General features: G+C 46.6%; 2 protein-coding genes and 1 long non-coding RNA gene across 7 annotated transcripts in view; 2 read left to right on the top strand and 1 right to left on the bottom strand.

Moving 5' to 3' along the window:
* ANXA13 (annexin A13) overlaps positions 1–1,989 on the top strand; it is a 23,761-nt gene extending 21,772 nt beyond the window's left edge. For both annotated transcript variants that reach the window (XM_013185057.3, XM_048050039.2), the window contains 2 exons: positions 340–452; positions 1,653–1,989. In XM_013185057.3, coding sequence (XP_013040511.3) covers positions 340–452; positions 1,653–1,772 — 233 coding nt within the window. In that variant the 3' untranslated portion in view covers positions 1,773–1,989. The remainder of the gene's footprint in view (positions 1–339; positions 453–1,652) is intronic.
* The window catches only part of LOC125180358 (uncharacterized), an 18,525-nt gene extending 8,814 nt beyond the window's left edge, over positions 1–9,711 (bottom strand). For 3 of the 4 annotated variants that reach the window (XR_007158834.2, XR_010828784.1, XR_010828786.1), the window contains exons 1-2: positions 8,791–8,916; positions 1,479–1,658 (exon numbers count right to left, since the gene is read on the bottom strand). This is a non-coding gene — a long non-coding RNA (uncharacterized lncRNA). Of the gene's footprint in view, positions 1–1,478; positions 1,659–8,790; positions 8,917–9,573 lie in introns of those variants that run through there. The other variant, XR_010828785.1, reaches the window with a different exon arrangement.
* On the top strand, positions 8,712–15,145 carry KLHL38 (kelch like family member 38). Its single transcript, XM_013185054.3, has 4 exons — positions 8,712–8,905; positions 9,457–10,929; positions 12,368–12,473; positions 14,122–15,145. Exons 2-4 carry the CDS (start codon positions 9,580–9,582, stop codon positions 14,406–14,408), a joined length of 1,743 nt encoding a protein of 580 aa, XP_013040508.3. The 5' UTR covers positions 8,712–8,905; positions 9,457–9,579; the 3' UTR covers positions 14,409–15,145.

Genomic DNA, 15,145 nt, shown 5'->3' with positions numbered 1-15,145 from the left:
TACCCCGAGAAGAGATGGGCAAGGAGATCTCCAGACAGGCAAATGCTCATGCTCATCCATTTCATTTTCACTGTGGAATGGCAGCATATTCAGTGCTGGTCATTTCACTGTGTAATATGCTTTCCCCGTGGAGAAATGTATTCCCCCATTCAGACCCCAAACCTTCTCCTTACATACTGTTAGGGGCCAGTTACAGAACAAGAGCCCAACCAGCTCATATGTCTGCAGGATCATAAACCCTAAAGAGTTTTCCTTCTTTCTTATTCATTTCCTTCTCACTGAAGATGTATGACGAAGTGTAAATGTGCAAGTGTAATGAAGTTTCTTACTGTCCTCTAGTCAGCTGCGCCAAAGACTGCCCAGGTTACTTTGCTACACTTCTGCACAAGTCAATGAAGGGAGCTGGGACTGACGAAGAGACCTTAATTCGCATCCTTGTGACCAGGGCCGAGGTAGGACACCCTGCAACCTGCAATACTGTAATACCATCAGCTCTGGGAGAAATACAGACTGAGAGGGTACAGTGAGCCCTGCTAGATCGTGTGCTCAGCCAACCCCTTCCAGACCAATGACACCAGAGGTCACACTCTGCTTTTGTACCTAGGCAACTCTAATTTTGGTATTGCATCTAATTCTGTTTTGGAAAAAAAAAAAAAAAAAAGAAGAAAAAAAAAAAAAAGAAAGCATACAGGAAATTTCTAGTGGAGTCAACTGTACCTAAATAAAATTGGTCCATGGGGAGGTCTGGCCCCAAGAAGATGTGTAAAAGTAAATTCCTAGTTAAGTAATGATAAAGTAGCAGTTCCCAAATTGACAGTTTCTAATAAACATATGTCACCAATTCTCTCTGATTCCAGCTGGGAAAAAGCAGATGGGAAGGAGGGAAGAAAAATTAAGAGCCAAAGGAGATAATTGTAATTTTAAAAAGCACAAAACTGCACAAGGCATTTGAGATCATAAACACAGTCTTTAACTCTTCCTTCCGTATAAACTGTTGAGATTGTATAACCTCAGAGCTGTTCCAGTCTTGACACAGAGAAGTTGTTCACATGGACGAGGAGAACCTACATTTAAATGATCAGTAGTGTGAGAAATTAATCGCCAGTGTAGTCTCTTTGTTAAGATGTGATTTAACTATGCGAATGTTTCAAAACCAGTGATAAAGATCAGGACTGTGCCATGGGTACCTTTTCAGAGGAAAGCTCAAGACAAGGCATTTCATTCTCCCCACGCAGTAACCAGAAAATTACCGTGGTGGGTGGAACAAAACTGTCTTTTAAACATACTTCTGGAAGTGATACTCCTTCTTGCCACCAGAATGGCCTCAGGAGCATGCAGTGATCTGTGTGCTTGCCTGGCACCAACACTGTGCCCACACAACACTGCTGAGCACCAGGCAAAGATGCCCCCAGCCACCCCAGCATGGCTCTCCACTCAGGCCCGTACCCCTCACCACACACCATCTGACATGGGCTTACCTCAAGTCCCACTATTAAGCTGGGCCCAAGGTTTTTGGACCTCCTGCTTTCTCCTCTTCTCCTCCCACTGGCAGCAGGGGACCTTGGATCAGACCCTGGGGTCCCTCATAGAAACAGGGCACATTGCACAAAGCACGTCCCACTCTTCTAAAGAAACTCTTGGTGTCTCCTCAGACCGACCTGCCAGAAATAAAGGGGAAGTTCCAGCAAATGTACAAGAAGTCGTTAACTGAAGCTGTCCGTTCTGATACCTCTGGAGATTTCAGAAAGTTGCTGCTGGCTATTTTGCACTAAAAAGCCATCAAGAAAGAAGAAGCATGCTGAGCAGCCACCTCTTGATTAGTTTCCAAAATAGCATCCAAAAAATGTGGCATTAGCACAAAGAAAAAAAATCCAATTTATTTTCTTTCCAGCTGGGAAACATGTTGCCAAGTAAAGCTGGACGTGAGGTTTATGTTATGGCTATCTCGCCAAATGTCCTTAAGCAATAAAGACACGTTAAAAAACTAAATCTAAATTGGCCTCTTTGTGTCTGCATATGTGGAGGAATCTTTATTTTCTGTCATGATTTCTTCTGGGTAGACTTACTGCCTTTATTTAGTTCCAAAGATTATCCCTGATCTTTCCCTGCTTTTTTCCCCCAATTTGAAGGGTGCCGTGTCATGCCATGACAGTCCTGCCAAGAGAGAATGGATAGAAATTTCTTTTCAACCTATTATTACAGCTCTTTAATCAACCTGTGGGCTGTGAATTAATGATTTAAGTCAAGCCTGAGAAAAATCCCGCAATCGAAAAGGAAGGTTGGAGCGATTTCCCTGTCTGTGAGTTCCTGCCTCAGCATCGTCACCTCCTACGTTATACCATGAAGGAGATAAGGAATTGCAGTCCACGTTAGCACCACCTCCTAAGATTTGGCACAGGAGAATGGCTGGGGAAGAGACAGGACTTCATGAGGTGGATCTGTCCATCAGGAAAACGTTGCTCCTACAGAGCTAGACATGGACCTCAGGACAGTTGCACAGTCTCTGTCCTTGGAGGTTTCCAAGACCCAACCGGGTAAAACCCTGAACAACATGGTCTGGTCTCATGGCTGACCCTGCTTTGAGCAGAGGGTCAGATGAGAAACCACCTGAGGTCCCGTCCACCCTGAATTACCCTAAAATCCTATAATCATGTGACAGAAGATGTAGAGAAATGGTAACATGAGAGGACCTGACAAGTAAGAACAGAGAGAAGAGAATCTGGGTCAAGGAGATGGACTTGTGAGCTCTTTTTCGTGTTTGGCCCCTTCCCTCTTCTGCATGCACTACACTGTCAGGGGAAAGATCTTTCAGACCTAAATTTTCAGAGGTACTTTGACATCTAATTTCCACTGAAAATAGCATTTTTGAAGAATGGGACCTGTTTCTCTCTGCTTGTATCGATGTCACAGTGGTAACATCTGGACATCTACTTATAGTTGGTAAAGATAGGACAAAATAAATGGACAATGGGAAAAATGGAGAGCTTGTAGGATTCGTGTGTCACACAGATGTAATAGGATGTCCCAGCATTTTAGAGGTCTGATCTTCCTTTGACAACATTTCAGTAACCTAAAAATATCAGAGGCAGATACCAAACCTGAAATGAACTGGATTGAAATGAACTGGACTGAATGAAATGGATTTGACTTTATCGAAGTCTTTAATTTTCAGACCCAGAAAGAGTGAAGCAGAGCAGGATCTGTGTGTCTCCTTCTTGCGGTTGCCATGGGGCTATTGTAATCAGAGACTATAGAAAGGATACATGAATAATCTACTTAGGTGTCCAGTGTTCCTGGTGATATTTTATCCTTTCCAGGTCACACTGTGTGTTCTGTCCAAGATAAGCTGGCAGGTACCCATTCTCAAATGATGTAGTTGGAACAAAAAGACATGGTTGTCTGAAATGCACATGAAGGAGCTGGTTTAGGCAAAGGATTTGTTTTGAAATATTCAAGCAAGAGTGCCCAAAGCTATATGATTGGTTTCTGTGAAACCTCTAGGAGTTCAGCACCCTTTAAACCAAGCTATGTACTTATTTAATGTGAAGCGCATAATTTTGGCAGCCAAATTTATTTTTGCCTGCAGATTGTTTTAATTAATGCTAGTAGGTCATTCTGACTAAAGAAGGAAGAGTACAATTGCTTTCATCTTAATCTCTCACTCTTTAATTAGAGATTGGCCTGAAACCAAGCCGGGAGCCCACGCATCTTCACACCCACACATACTGGGGCAAAGTCATCACTGAATTACACACTATGTTCATCTATCTGTCTATCTGTACACAATACATGCAGTGATGGCTGTGACACTTGTGAAGTTGCTCTGAGTCTCCAAAGCTGTAAAACTTGTTCCCATGCCTCTGACAAAAGTTTAGGTCACGGGTTCAAAATCCAAGTTCAAATTCCAAGACCAGTATCTACAGATACAGTCCACCACCCAGCCCACAAGATCAGAACTGAATCCAGATTTAATCGGGTCTTAAACTAAGCCTTAGATCAGGACCAAGTATCACACCAACGTGAATGACAGCAGTAGTAGGGCACCTGGTGAAATCATGTTTACTGAGCAGCTAAACAGAAAATGAGTAATGCAGTAGTCAAAGAGAAATGAGAGAGAAGGATCATAAAGGTATCTGGGCTTACAAAAGAGGAATAAGACCAGGTGCCCAGAGAGGGTGCCCAGAGAGGTTGAGAATTTTCCATCTTTCAAGCTTCCAAAATTCAACAGGAATCCCTGAGCAACCTTATCTAACGTAGAGGGTAGCCCTGCTAGGTGAGCTTCCAGGGTCTCTCCAACCCACATCTTCCAACGACTCTAGGAGAATTAGGGTGTTTGTGAGCAGGAGACCATACCTGGCAGTGCCACATGGAATTGCCATTGTATTTCTGTTGCCTGAAGTAACACAAAGGACTACATCTCATTGTCACATATGATTCTCCACCAATTCCCTGTATTCAGTTTGGATTCTGTTTACTTTTCAACATCTTCTCTGCTGTTTGCTGGCATGGGGAATTTTGTTGCCTTCTGTGAACCTAAGATGTTAACCAGGGAGCTAGAAGATAGGATCAAATGTCTGTTTTCCCAATTCAGTAAGCCAAACAGTGAATCCACACTCAGCTCAGGCTGGACATGGACACGTCTCGGGGAGGATGCTTCAACGAGGAGTATCGGGGTGACTCCAAAACCCAGTGCTGGCCTTGAGGCAACATTTCCTTCATGGATCTGGCCCAGACATCATGTATGGAGTTAGGTCTCCTGGTGCTATCAGCTGGTTAAGATAAGGACGTATGTGTTGAGTAAAGGGTCCCTACCCATGCTATCTCTTGATACTAATTTGCTAGTATAGACGTATCTTTGCTCTTTTTTTCACTATAGATATTAGTGATACATGTTTATATGTAATAAATATGTGATACATAAATCTACTAATTCCCCATATCATTAGCCTTCCTTTCTGCTCACATATTTCTCTCCCCTCCAGCTTGTAAGACACAAAATGGTGTCAAGTACCCACCGACCAAACTCCATGCCAGTGCAGGCGGCATCCCAGGCAGTGCTGGCCGCTCTCCCAGCCTGGGCTGGATGCTGGAACCACGGCCGGCTGCAGCCACTGCCTGGGGCATCTCCCCGTGCTCATGGCATCTGATTAATTGTGATCCCTGTAATTTTCTCTTCTTATGATGAGGAATGATAATCCTGGGTTTTGTTACATCTCCCTGTTTTATAAAGACCATAATAAGGAATATTTTCTTCTCTTGCCCTGCCTATGTAGAGTGCAAATTTTAGGCAAGGGGCAGAGAACTATCCCAGTTCTTTGTGTTTGGTAGTCATCGAGGTCGTGCATGTACCACTGAATAAGCTCAGTGGACTCTCTGCCTTTCTCCTTTTCCGTATTTGTTCATTTTCACCTGAATTGTAATAGGATCAGCGTATGAGTTTTAGAAGTTGTCTGACATCACCAATCCTCTCCGTGCACCTGTCTGCTGGCTGATTAGATTACAGCTTTTTTCCACTCTGCTGCTTAGTGCACGATAATAGGCGTTTCATCATCCCATTACACTAGAACATAAGAAGAGCTACTCTGGGTCAGATCAAAGATTCAACCACCCTAATCCCAAAACTGAGCACTCCTAAACACTTCAGAGCAGAAGGAACAGTGTGAGTATACAGCATTGCAGCAGAGTGCTTGTTCCTTTGTAGACATTTCTGTGTCCTAGAAACTGGCAACTGAAGGATTTCATAAACTGGAGGCTGCAGAGGGTCGCTGTTTTTAACAACCCCAATGGCTCCAGCCTTCCTCGGGAGTATGGGGGACCTGCAGCATCAAGTCCCATGGTGTCATTAGGTGACATAACCTGCCAACAAACCCACTTCCCATCTGCACACGGTGTTCAGACCAGTCACCATTATCCATGCAATATCCCACTGCATGGTTAGCACGATATCCCATCATTCTAAAAAAAAAGACCACTTAAGCCTTTGTGAGGCTGGCTCGATGACTAGCATGCTAACCTAGGGAACCTGCCTCAAGGATTCACTCAGGAGCAGACTTTGTCAGACAAGTTACGCTGCTCCACAGAAGAAACAGCTCTGCCTTCTCTTACCAGCGGTCATGAGGGAAAAAGCATTAAATTCTAAGGTATGCTACAGCAATAGGGGCCATACGGGGCATGCTGTTCTAAAATGTACCATGAAAAAAATGATTTCTGGTTTATTTACAAAAGAAATCCTAGCTAAGCATCTCCATTTGGTTGGAGATGTGTCTGAAACCATAAGCTCTGGGAAGGAAAGAAGAGAGCAGGCAGTGGGAGCTTCATTGCTTGGGAGTCTCGGCCCCAAATTGGCAGGGACCTGTGTGGGGATGGAGCAGGGAGCAGCACACACACATACACACACCAAGAGCAATAAGCTTTTCAAACAGCACACACTGTACTCTGTGCTAGCAGGAGTTTGCATAACTGTACAAAACCTTCAAGCCTGGGATCTTCTAAATAAATGCCAAATTTATCAGTATCTAAAGCAGAACATGCCACCTACCCTTCCCTGACCCCATAAAGCAGTGTCATCAGTGAAGTGAGAAAGCGTCATTTGTTTCTTTAAGGGTTAAAAAAATAATCCACAGCCACTGCCAACAAGAGAAAGAACTAAACAGGCAGCAAAGAGTCCAAGCCAGACAGAGACATAAAGCTACATCAATCATCAAAACGGGCCGCGACAAGAGCGTATACATACAGAGCAAGAAAGAAAGCGAGAGGGCGTTTTGTTTGGGTAGCTAATGTTCTCTGGATGAGGAGAGAGAAATTCTCCTTCGGGTTCTTAATGCCACTCTAAATATTTACAGCGAGATCCTGGCCAGCTGGTGAGGCAGCGATGGAGGGAAGGGCGCGTTCTCCCCAGCGCTGTCCTCCAGCCCGTGCCCTGGTCGAGGAGAGGGAAGCGGCTGCACGTTGCCATGTGCACCCTGACAGTGACCCATCAAGACGAGCCCTGTGCTCATTCCCTTCGCCTCCCTCGCCTCACTTGGCCGGGCATGGACGCAGGCTGTGCAGGGAGAGGAGATGCCACGGCCTCCAGGAAGGTACGCCAGGCCTACTCCAGCCCGTCCCTGACATGGGGCCGGGCCTTCAGAGCTCAGCTGGCCTTCAGGCACGTTACCATGTTGCTGGGCTGGGTGACGAAGTCCCTGGGAAAGGCCACATATGGCACGGCCTGTCATGCAAAGCTGCTGTTTTTAGAGGACAGGGCTGCCCCCATCCCCACGGTCTCTGCTGGGACACAGTGCGGAGGCAGGAGCGCATGGCGGGCTGCGGAGGCTAACGCCACGCGGGGGTTGACACGAGGGCACAGCGGCTCCCAGTGATTTTCGTTCATCTGCCTCGCGGTGACCAGACGCAGACATCACTCACCAGTGAGCCTTGGCTTTGAGAACATGAGAAGAGTTGTGCTTTAACCTCGTATTTCCCTCTAGCTGCGGCGCTTAGGAGTGGTGTTTTGGATCCAGTCCCATCCCAAAACAAAGGCAGGAACTGCAGCATTGACAAGGGGCCTGCGTCAGTCACCCACGGGGCAGCCAATGCCATTTTTCCTGAAATGCCCAGAATATCGGCACAGAGCTGGGACACATTACACAGGACCTGCTGGAGATCCTGGCCCTTCTGTGGGGCCAGTCGGGGATGTGGAGGATCCTCTGGTGGCATGAAGTGCTCAACTGATCCAAGCCCTGGGAATGGATTTAGGCTCATCATCGCAGATACCTGCGTGGTAGTGTCAAACAGACACCTACACATGACCAAGGCAGCTGTGCACCTACAGCCAGTGGAGGTTTAGTCAGAGGTGCCTGGAGGACGATTCACCCACCCAAACACAGGTGGTGCTTGTTGGTCACCTGGATAACTCCGAGGCTGTATTGACCAGGCCTCAGGAGCTGCAAAGGGAGCTCAGACACGTTGTTCGCTTGCAGACATCTGCAGTTAAAGGCCCAAACGAGGTGTCTGCAGTGAGGAGCCTGGGGACTGGTCACCTCAGGTGATTTTCTAGCTTGCTGCCCTCACTTCGACAAACTAATCCACTTTTCCCAACAACGCTCACTTTCATCAAGGCACCTGCAATGTTTCTTTGTTAAGGGTTTCAGAGAGCTGAAGTCCTTACAGAAAAAGCCACAACCTGTTATTTTCTGTATCAAGTATCAAGGGGCATAAATTGCTCCAAGAGAGAACTTCTATCTCTGTTTCTCCCTGCCCACGCTAGGTGCCCTGGGTATGGAGTCCCTGTGCACCAAACATCTCCCACCCACCCACCGGCTCAGACCACAACGGGCAGGTGCTCCCCAGGCCTGTCCATAAGGTGGAGACACGATCCGCCACACCAGGAGCCCTGGAGGCCCTTCTTTCTCCATGAAAATACGTGACAGTGCATCACCTAGCGCAAGGCATTGCAGACTGTTTACAGGCTTCTCGAGTTCCCAGGCACTTTAGGACAGGGTCCTGTTGCTGTTTCCAAACGGACAGCCAGGACTTTTATAAGTGAACTTTCCTCTCCGTGTCTATTTATTATATGTAAACATTTGCCAGAAAAACACCACTTGGGCATGCTCAGTACCGGCCAGGTCATTGCAAAAGGCAACGGCGGCGTCACATGTGATAACAGTGAGAAGCCCATATGTGCCTATTCTTAGCCCTGGAATGTATACAATGCCCCACCGCCTTGCGCTCCTGCACAAAGCTCCCGAAAGCGGCAAAAGTGACTTCAGAATAAACACGTCCAGAAATCACCCTCTATGAATCACTTACCTACTGAAAGAAACGTCCTGTGGGTTTATAGTTTTTATCCAGGCTCTAGCTATGGAAAATCTCAGCAGAGAATAAGCGACAGAGAGTAAGTGCATGCAGGGAAGGACAACAGAAGGTAAATGTTTCTACCGTATGATTTCACTGCAGATTGAGCAGTTAGTCATGAAATACTCGTCAAATTGTTCTGCCTGGCAGTTAATTTAGTCATTGTGTGTCTGATTAACATGAAAAAAAAAAAAACCACAGCTAAGCAGAGTTAACAAATAACTGTTTTAATGCAGATTCCCAGTCTCTAGGGTTTAGTTTGCCCTGCTGCAGAGTTCAGCTCTGCCAGATTTACATTCTTTGGGAATGACTAACTCTAGGCGAAAGAGGCGCAAGTTACTAAACTGCTAATACTTTAAAACAGTGAATAAATGTCTAAGCACATTTATTCAATGTGATTAAAATGAACAACCCAGTTGCTTCAGCAGTTCAGCTTTCATCCCAAATCAGCAAGATAACTTCAGTGCTTTTGCTTCTTGCCAGGGACGCAGGCGATGCTGACCCCAGAGTTGCAACCTATCTGACAAATTTATAAAAATTTTAAAGGGTCTTAGTGACCTTTTAGCCTCTTTATTATTTTCCCACTGTGCCTAACCCATGTTCCATTTTTATGCATAACAGCAAACGAATATTTAGAGCAACATCAAAGTCCTGATTTGTTCCCTCGAAGCTGGATATTTCAATAAAAGCTGCTAAGAATTTGTTTTTTCTGCCAAGTCCAGAATTCATCTCTCTTACTTTGCTATGGAGGAGGGATCTGCTGAGGAGTTCCTCTTCAAAGACCAGGACTTCTCCTCCGAACTGCTGAGGCAGCTGAATGCTCTGCGGCAGAGCAGGATGCTGACTGATGTTACTCTCTGCTCTGGGGGCTTTGAAGTCCCCTGCCACCGAAATGTGCTGGCTTCCAGCAGCCCGTACTTCAAGGCAATGTTCTGTAACAACTTCAAAGAGAGTCACCAGGCTAAAGTCATCCTGAAGGGCATTGATGCTGAGATTTTGGACCAGATTATCCTTTACATTTACACAGGGGAGATTCTCATATCCGCCGAGAATGTCTTGTGCCTCTTGGAGACGGCGTCCATGTTGCAGTATGCTAAGCTGTTTGAGGCCTGCTCTGCCTACCTCCAAGACAAGCTGACTCCTGACAACTGTCTGAGCATGATCAGACTGTCAAAAATCTTGAACTGCCAAAGCCTGAATAAGAAAGCCAAGGCTATGGCTTTGAAATGCTTTCCTGAGGTGGCCTCTTCTGAGGACCTGAAGGACCTCTGTCCTTTGGAGCTCCTTGATTACCTTGGGGACGATGACCTCTGCGGGGAGGAGGAGCAGGTCTTTGAGACACTGATGGTCTGGATCCGGCATGACCTCCAGGCAAGACAAGGCTACATCCAAGACTTGTTCAAGAAGGTCCGGCTTCAGTACGTCCACCCAACTTTCCTTTTCCATTTCATCGCCAATGACTCCCTTGTTCAGTCTTCACCCACTTGCAGGAGCATTCTCGAATCGACCTGGAGACAGATGTTTTCCTTGTACAGCACCAACGCACCCGACATCAAGCCCATGGTGCACGTTCCTCGCAGGTACTCCAACCAAGAGTTCCTCATCATCGTTGGTGGCAGGAAGGACAACAAGCAGACCACAAGGGATGTCCTGCTCTACGATGACAAGACCAACCAATGGCTAAGCCTGGCCAAACTTCCCGTGCGCCTCTACAAACCCTCTGCAGTGAGCTTACACAGCAGTATTTATGTGCTTGGAGGGATGCCTGTTAGCAATAAGAAAAGCCCAGTCAGTGATAATATTTACATTTACTCCCTCAAACTCAATCAGTGGAGGTTGGTTGAGCCCATGTTAGTTCCACGTTACTCCCACAGAAGCTTGGCATATAAAAATTATATTTTATCATTTGGCGGAATTGGTGAAAACCAAGAAATCCTGAATTCCGTGGAAAGATACGACAGCATCTACAACACCTGCGAGAGCATGGCAAACATGCCTGTTGCTGTCCTTCACCCTGCTGTTGCTGCTAAAGACCAGAGGGTCTACCTCTTTGGGGGAGAAGACATTATGCAAAACCCCGTTCGGCTTATCCAGGTAACAGTCAGTCTTGCTTGTCAGAGGCAGTTTCATCTAAAGTATTCAGTGGTTCATCACCTTGATGAGGGAATCAAACCCTCAAAAAAACTTTATTGTGAGTTGCAGCAACAGGCAAGATGAGTTGACACGCTGCTTCAGGGAAGGCTTGTCTGTGAGAACAGTTGCAATTCTTTCATTCTCCCCCTTGAATGTTTTTCAGGCACGAGCCCTGAGACCCCTCCTCAGGTGCCAGCTCTGTGCAGGCGAGTTGCTTCCCACAGAGGTCCTGGAAGTTCCCGTGGGTAATGCTACAGCAGGCTACAACTGACCTCCGTGCCTATCTCCATCTCACCAAAATCAGTGCTTGCTGTTTGGCCAGCATGCAGCTGAGCTGGGGTCTCAGCTGCGCACCTGCTCCCTCGCAATGACAGCAAAGATGCCAGTTTGAGATCATTAGAGCAATTAGACTCTCACTCATCAAAAGGCCAGAGCTTAAACTGACAGTTATTTCACATAAACAGTTGTGTTAAAAGCGTGGGTCCTGCCACATGTTGCTGGATCTCTGCCTGCTTTCAGTGGTTAAAGTATATTAGGAGGAAAAAAGACATGAAATCCTTCCTTATCTGATCTGAAGCGTTAGCAACGCAATGTTACTTTCTCCTTGAGTGTTTTTCAGTGGTTTAGGTAATTTAACTAAGAAGCATCATTAGCAGCCAAGATGGCAACCAGCACACGAGCAATACTTATTTACGATGATAACTCTACTTAATTATCAGGGGAAAGGAAATATCTTTTTCAATGTGGGGAGATGTCCTGGAAATATTTGCTCTATTCATCGCTATATGGCATGACATAGAAGTTGGTGTCGCCCACGTACAGATGACTGAGTGATCGTCATCTGGCAGCAGCTCTTTTTCTCACATAAATTGATGACTTAGATATCATTCTAAGTCCTATCAGCAAGTCTCTTTGCTAATCTGATCACATACCAGCCACCAACACAAATACAGCTGCAGGGCAAACACGGGGGGCCGCCAGCAGAGCTAGGTGAAGTTGTGGTTGGTTTGCCCAGGAAGTGGGGAAAGCTAAGGCAGGACTACACAGAATAATTAGATAATGAAAGGAAGCAACCTGCATTTCGGGAGAGTATTAGCCAGGAGTTACAGCAATTTGATGGCCAGAAGAAGACTTACACTGGAGAAGCTTGCTTATGACAGAAACTCTGCCTTAGTGTGTGCTAGCATCTCCTGAGCAGACAAGCCTGGAGAACTAGAATGCTTTCCAAAGGGGATGTACTAGAAAAAAAAAAGAGTGGGTAAATTCTCGAATTTCCAGCAGTTTGAGCCAGTGGATTGTATTCATTAAGACAAAATAAAAACCATAAGTTCCTCTGTAATTACAATTGCCGGTCAAAAAACAACATAAACAGCTGTGTGTATCTTTATTTATTTGTCAGGTTTACCATGTCTCCAGGAATACATGGTTTCGGATGGAGACCAGAGTGGTGAAGAATGTCTGTGCACCAGCTGCTGTGATTGGAGACCAGATTATCATCGTAGGAGGTAAGGGCTCTGTTTCACCCTCCCTGCTGCCAGCCCATGCCCAGATCCTACAAGATTTCTCACCTTTCCTGCTCAGGATGCCCCCTGCTCAGGCCAGGGATGGTCAGAGCTGCAGCCAGCCATGCTGGCAGTGAGAAGTGTTGATGCCAAGCATGGCTATCACATTGCGGGGGTGAACATCATGTGTGGACTGTGCTCCCCGTAACAGCTTGTGGAGCTTGGGAGGGAGAGGAGGAATATGCCCACAATCCATACGCGCCTCTCATGGGGTCTCAAGGCTATGGCAGTGGGGACAAGCTCTCCAGAGGACACCTTCTCACTCTGGGTAGCAAAATCTCAGTGGGGAAAACTGGGGGACAGCCAGTGCAAGTTACTTCTCTACAGAGAAAGGAAGAAACAAAAAGCCATGGGGCCCTGCTCCTCCCCTGCTGACTCACAGCCTGGCCCTCCATGACAGCTCTTCTTGGAAGGGCGGAGAGCACAGTTACCACAAGGCCAAGGATGGCTTGTTGGAGTGGGGGGGCTACAGGGCTCCTCCTGAGGGTAATGGTGCAATGCCCCGAGATGGGCATGAAACACCTGGAAAGGAGAAACTTCTCAGTGTCTTACTCAACTCAGAGACCAGCCTCTGCCCATGGCACTTGGACAGATCAGATCTTGGTACTTTGGCACTTCATAGTCCTTCATGCAGCTTCCCTGACCACAGGCTGGCAAGAGGAAGCATGTCTTAGATTATTTAAGGGAGAATGACATATAGGGAAGCTTTAGCAGAGCAGAGGAGCGAACCCAAATCACACAGGGCCTGAATGCAGTATGTTTCCCCTGCACAAGGCCGCTGCTACCCTATGCAATGAGGGCAGGGGAGAGATGGGTCAAAAGGTCCCAGACTATCAAGATCCTGTGTGGCAAATTAGCCTGAACTCAGACCAAAGTGCCCAAAATACAGTATTTTCAACTCTTTTGTCTTCAAATACTTTTATCTGAAGTGATGGTTTCAGGTTAGGGAAAGTGGCTTCAAGGCCTGCGCAGCATGGCCCAAAGCAGATTGCTTGCTACGGGCAGTCCTGATTATCTACAGGGATACATAGACAAACTACAAGCTGCTTTACCTCTCAGCGATGTGAGGTTAAACCACCCCATCCATTGGGCTGCTGGCATAGTGGCCAGCACAGAAATGGCACAGAGGGCAAGGGTGTGGAGCGAGCAGTGGTGGGACTGCACTGTCAAGTACCTAGCTCCGTTGTGTACAGAGCTAATCCCAACCCAACCAGGCATTGTCACTCCCTCTGTCCTTTCTGGCTTCCCACATCACTGGTTTCTGTATTTCTGAGTGAGGCTCTAGGAGCCTTTTGCGTAACAAGAATTACTTTGTGACTTCTGAAGGTGCACGCGGAAAACTGCAAGCTCCAGCTGTGTTTGAGAGGCCTGATCTGAAAGGTTTTGTTGTGCTCATCAAGCCTTAGCTACCAAGATGATAGGAGACAGGGTGAGGACAAACAAGAAGGGAAGATAGACAGGCAGGCAGTCTTGTGACACATCATCACTTCCCGGCTTAGATATCTTAATTCTGCCAAATTATGTACCAGTATAAACTGAGACATAAACCCTAATTCCCATCTGTCTCTTCCACCTCTGGTTTTGCATTTAGGGTACACCCGGAGAATAATTGCTTATGATACAAAAGGCAACAAGTTTGTTAAATGTGCAGACATGAAGGACAGGCGAATGCATCACGGGGCCACTGTCATCAAGAACAAGCTGTATGTCACGGGAGGACGGTGTCTCACTGTGGACAACATCATCGAAGACTCGGATTCCTTGGACTGCTATGACCCAGAGACGGACACATGGACAACGAAGGGAAAACTGCCACACAAACTCTTTGACCACGGGTGCCTTACACTCCAGTGTGTCCCCTGTTCTAACCTTCTCTAAATGACTTCTGGTACATCCCAGGACATTCCTGGTGTTTTCCAGAATGGACCCACCCTGCTCTGCACAGAGCACGTGGGGAATCCTCATGGAGTCTCACAAACTCCTGTTCTTGAAGGTACCAGTGGGGCTGGTCATTCCCCAAATGCTCTGCCACAAAGGTCACGAGCTTCATGCTTATACCATAGTCATCTGACCAGTATTGCATGTGGTGCTGCTGAAGTCCAGCCCCGAGACCTTACCCAGCAGCTCAGCAGAAAACCAAAAAATACTGGGTAAGAACCCAGAGCAGGATTTGGTCTTGTGAAGACTGAAATGAAAGGTGAATAGGAGTGCTGATACCTCCAGAGAAAGTGAGATCTGGGTAACTTGCATTTATGTTAGCATACTCCGCTGCATGGCATGGCCCTTTGCTGCTCAGTGCTGGCCAAGCTTTCTACATCCAGTGGCAGGAGCGTTTGGAATAGGAAGCCCCAAGCCCTGGTTGTGTAGCCAGCCCAGTAGCGTCTCTCTGCATTAGCTACAGTAATCATCTCATAAGACATAGAATTTTAATGACATCAAATTAGAATTTAGAAAAAGGCTGATGCTTTGATCTGAATGCTCATATTACAAGACGCATATTTTATTTTCTCGAGCTACCTCTGTTTCATGGTGCAGTGAAGATTTATGTTTCGTTGCCTGCTCTCCAAAGGAGCAGGAAAAGGGATAATGGAAATAAAGATTGCCTGTGTCTTCTT

Source organism: Anser cygnoides, chromosome 2 (assembly GCF_040182565.1).
Source record: "Anser cygnoides isolate HZ-2024a breed goose chromosome 2, Taihu_goose_T2T_genome, whole genome shotgun sequence".
Classification (NCBI taxonomy): Eukaryota; Metazoa; Chordata; class Aves; order Anseriformes; family Anatidae; genus Anser; species Anser cygnoides.
Note: the sequence above shows the minus strand (reverse complement) of the source record. Positions and strands in the feature narration are given on the sequence as shown.